The sequence below is a fragment of the Priapulus caudatus genome, unplaced genomic scaffold (genome assembly GCF_000485595.1).
Source record: "Priapulus caudatus unplaced genomic scaffold, Priapulus_caudatus-5.0.1 Scaffold1968, whole genome shotgun sequence".
Classification (NCBI taxonomy): domain Eukaryota; kingdom Metazoa; phylum Priapulida; class Priapulimorpha; order Priapulimorphida; family Priapulidae; genus Priapulus; species Priapulus caudatus.
This window is the reverse complement of record NW_014579029.1, coordinates 47,163-51,405: the sequence shown is the minus strand read 5'-3', so window position 1 is coordinate 51,405 and position 4,243 is coordinate 47,163. Positions and strand designations below refer to the sequence as shown.

Here is a 4,243-nt window from a genome sequence, read left to right as displayed (position 1 = left end):
GAGAGAGAGAAACGAGAGACGAGGAGAGAGAGACATGAGAGAAGAGAGAGAGAGAGATTCGGAGAAGAGAAGAGAGACGAGAGAGAGAACGAGTGCGTTGAGAAAAGAGCATGAAGTGTGTGTGTGAGTGTGTGTGTGTGTGGAACAGGTGAACGCAGCTCACTTTGCGCGGATGACTTTGATGATGTTCGGAGCGATGTTGTCCTTGTCGTACGCCTTCAGACTATCGAGGAACTTGAAGTCGCCCAGCAGTTTCTGCGACGGCCCCCAGTAGTCTTCCACCATCTTGCCGCTGCCGCCCGGGTCCGGCTTACGCTCCGCCTTGATCCCCTTCATCACACAGATCGACTCCATCACCAGCTTGACTCCTGCGTGGGTGAGACAGTGTCACATAGATGTCACTACATATACAGAGTCTGGTCACATAGATGTCACTACAATATCAGAGGCTGTCACAGTCTACTATAAGTGGCAAGACAAACCCTACTACATTATACAGAGAGCTAACATGTCTTACATACAGGTGGCAAGACAGAACCGGCCTTACTACATATACAGAGGTAGCTACATGTCTTACTATACGGGTGGTCAGACAGACCTTACTACATATACAGAGGCTGTCACATGTCTTACTATACAGGTGGTCAGACAGACCTTACTACATATACAGAGGCTGTCACATGTCTTACTATACAGGTGGTCAGACAGACCTTACTACATATACAGAGGCTGTCACATGTCTTACTATACAGGTGGTCAGACAGACCTTACTACATATACAGTCTGTCACATGAATCTCACTACATATACAGAGGTAGCTACATGTCTAACTACACAGGTTGTCACAAGTCTCACTACATACATAGGTCTTTACTTTTACGCACCTGAGGGAGGATTCTTCATGGACTTCACCATGGAGATGTCTGCAGGTTTCAGGGTGTCGAGAGCGGATAGCGCAGCCTCCAGTGCGGGGATGGCTTCAGCTAGGTCTCCCTCGCACTCATCCTTGATCGCCTGCGCAGCTGCAGCAGCAGCGTTCGCCACAGCCTCATCCGCCGCGACCACCTGCGGGGCGCAGGAGGCACGGAGACGCGTCATTGGTCGTTAGTCGTCACGTGACCGGTCGGTCGGGTCACGCGGGGTCGTTACGGCGCGGCGGACGAACGAGATTGTGCGTTTTACGTTTTTTTCGTGAGATTACGAGATTGCGAGTTTAATGCGTGAGGCGACTTACAAGTGATGAAATGTGAACGTGCTACGAAATTAACATTATCGACCAAATTAAATAAAAAAAAGACAAGATTTTTTTTTATATAAATTTTATGCAAAAAGTTTATGAAAATCATCTAATGTTAGGTTTGTTTGCGGTTGCTGTGCAGCCGTAGCTCGCGTCACTCAGCCGTGACATTAACGCGGTGGCCATGTTTGCGCGGCGCGCGTACCTCCTTCTTGGCCTCCACCTCGACCGTGTCCTCCTCTATCTGTATCATGAGCTTGGCCGTCTCCTTTGAGGTCTTCACTAGCTCCGGCTGTAGGTCCGTGAGTTCCTTCTGCATCACCGACACCTACACACACACAACACAAACACCGCCATCGCGTGAGATGAACGGCTAATAAACGTGACGGCTAGACCACGGCCCGCTGTCAGAAACAAAATTTTTCATTATTAAACAATATTTATAATACACAAAATTATATTATTATTAAGTAGATTATGCTAGGCATAATAATTAGTAATCTATAGTGCTAATAAAAAAACCTTTAAACGTTGATATGCTAGTTAGTTTATGATGAGTAGGACATGTATTGGCCGGTGATGACGGTAGCTAACCTGGGAGGCAGCGAATTCTAGCTTCTCCAGGCCGACGACGTATCTGTTCTTCATGGAGGAGATGTGGTCGCGTTTCTGGCGCAGCAGATCCTTGAAGGTGAGGATCAGCTCCAGGTACGAGGTCGGCGTCACGTAGTTGTGTCGGTTCAACACCTCCAGGTACCTGCACGAGTGAGTGTGGGGTGGGTGGGGGGCGTCAGTAGTGGGTCTTCACCACCTCCAGTACCGCCGATGAGTGTGGGAGTGGTGAGGGGTCACGTATTGTGACCCGCGTGGTCTGGCTGACCACACTGCGACCGGCGCGGTCGCCACGTCGGCCGGACCAGCGCCGCCGAAAACCCTCAGAGGTCTCCCGTACAGCTCCTCTCGCGAGAGCGGACGACGACCGCGGCGAAATATCGCGGGTTCAACACCTCCAGCCTCGCTACTGCCACGAGTGAGTGTGGTGTAGGCGACGTTGAAGCGGTCGGGTTGGGGGTCGCGTCTTCGTTGTGCTGTGTCGCCCACGCCTCAACACCTCCAGGTCCTTCGGCGAGGTACCTCGGCCACGAGTAGTTGGCGTGGGTGGGCGGTACGACCTGAGAACGTCGATCTTTCGTGCCGCTCCAGGGTCGCGGACATGCCGCAGGCCGGCAGTTGTGTCGCGCTTTCAACACCCTCAGCGGGTACGCTGCTCGAGCAGTGAGTGGGGTGGGGGTGGGGGGAGGTCATGTTGTAGCGGAGGACTCCTGTGCTGTCGCTTCAAACCCTCCACGGTACCTGCGATTGCTGACATGCAGCTGCAGTTGTGGAAGAGTGCGTGTTCTGGTGAGGCCTCTGGTCAGAAACGGTCGAGTTGTTGTAGTCGGTTCAACACCTCCAGACCTGCAAGCAGTAGAATGCGAAGTGTGGCCTTACATCGGCAGCCTACTCTCGCTCGCACGACGCGAATACGTCGCGGCCATCCCCATGCGTCCGGCACACCACAGCGTAGTCGCGACGTCTGCCTCGCAGGGTCCTAGCGTGGCGGCAGAGATCGGTGGGGCGTCAACGTAGTTTTGTCGGTTCAACACCTCCACTGTACCTGCAGCACGGCGAGTGTGGGGCCGTGGTGGCTGGGCCCAGCGATGGTCACTAGTTGTGTCGGTGATTCAACACGCCCAGTACCTGCCCAGTGAGTGTGGGGGGGTGGGGGGGTCATGTTTGTGTGTCGGTTCAGACACCTCAGCTACATCCACGAGTGAGTGTGAGGAGTGGTGCGGGGCCGTCACGTATTTGCTGTCGGTCACACTCCAGGTACCTGCAACGAAGTGAGTGGGGTGGGTGGGGGGTGTGCGTCATGTTGTGGTCTCTTTGCCGGATTGTCTGATATCACCTCCACGCCGGTACCCTGCCACAGTGAGCTGTTTGGGGTGGATGTGGTGGACGGTCATGTTTTGTGACTAGCATCAATCACAATGGACTCGTGTAATTAGCCGTTTGTCAATTCGCGTTTAAATATAAATCTTGGTAGCGAGGGTTAACACCAGACTGCTTGCTCATTTCTTATGTCTGTTGTCAGAAAACATTATAGTGTACGGATAGTCAGTCTCACACATGTTACATTTTCGTGCCGAATAACAAACGAGACCGATCAATTCTCCCGCGTTGGTGGTTTATTTGTGGCTAGTAGCTTCGTTTTCGGTACCACGCCGCCGTTTTAAGAAAACATGCTCCTGTTTTCTTAAAGTTTCCCTTAAATAGTTAAAGTTAGATTGTGCTGGGCCGCCACAACGTAAGCCTAATCAATTATAGCCACTGTAGTTTAGATGTTCGCAGTATTGCTTACAGTCAACCAACAGTCGGAATCCACTGTGTAATGCCCCAATCCGTTGTGAGTAGTCGAGTAGTTGTAAGTGCCAGAAGATGTAAATTGTAGTTTGTTAGTCAATTTTCATTGGCTGAAGTAAACTATGTATTGATATTTGTATTCTTTATTCTGTACTCTAATCAATCGACTGGGAATGTGAAAAAAACAAAGAGAAGCCAAACTGAGTGTCACTGTGGCCACTCGAAGACGAGTTGAGCAGTAGTCTGTTACACTCGCCGGTATACTCCGAGGAAGCAGAGCAACTACGCGGTGAGCATATAGCTCATCAGCAGCGAATAACTGCAGTGAAGAATGTGGCGGACTGTAAGAAAGCGCTGCCGAGCACCGCTGTGATGAGCGAGGCGCAGAAAGAGGCCGACGGCATATTCACTCCTGGATAGATAGGGGTCACGAACCTGGCGCTCCTTTCAACGCATCTGTAGGCAAGCGTGCTTTGACCCTCCTGCGCCGATGACCCCCCTCCTTCACATCAGACCCAGGACCAAATGCTAGATACCAAGAAGAACGCGCTGGGCCACTACCGTGGCAACGCACCGCGCCGCCGCATGCTTTGGGTTCTTCTG

The 4,243-nt window shown here is 51.9% G+C and overlaps 1 protein-coding gene across 1 annotated transcript in view; it reads right to left on the bottom strand.

The window, feature by feature from the left end:
* LOC106817997 (dynein heavy chain 3, axonemal-like) overlaps positions 1 to 4,243 on the bottom strand; it is a gene marked incomplete at its 5' end in the record, with an annotated part of 64,361 nt that overhangs the window by 19,639 nt on the left and 40,479 nt on the right. Inside the window, 4 exon segments of the mRNA XM_014822700.1 lie at positions 164 to 368; positions 885 to 1,065; positions 1,443 to 1,565; positions 1,832 to 1,994. Of these exon segments, the coding sequence (XP_014678186.1) occupies positions 164 to 368; positions 885 to 1,065; positions 1,443 to 1,565; positions 1,832 to 1,994 (672 nt within the window).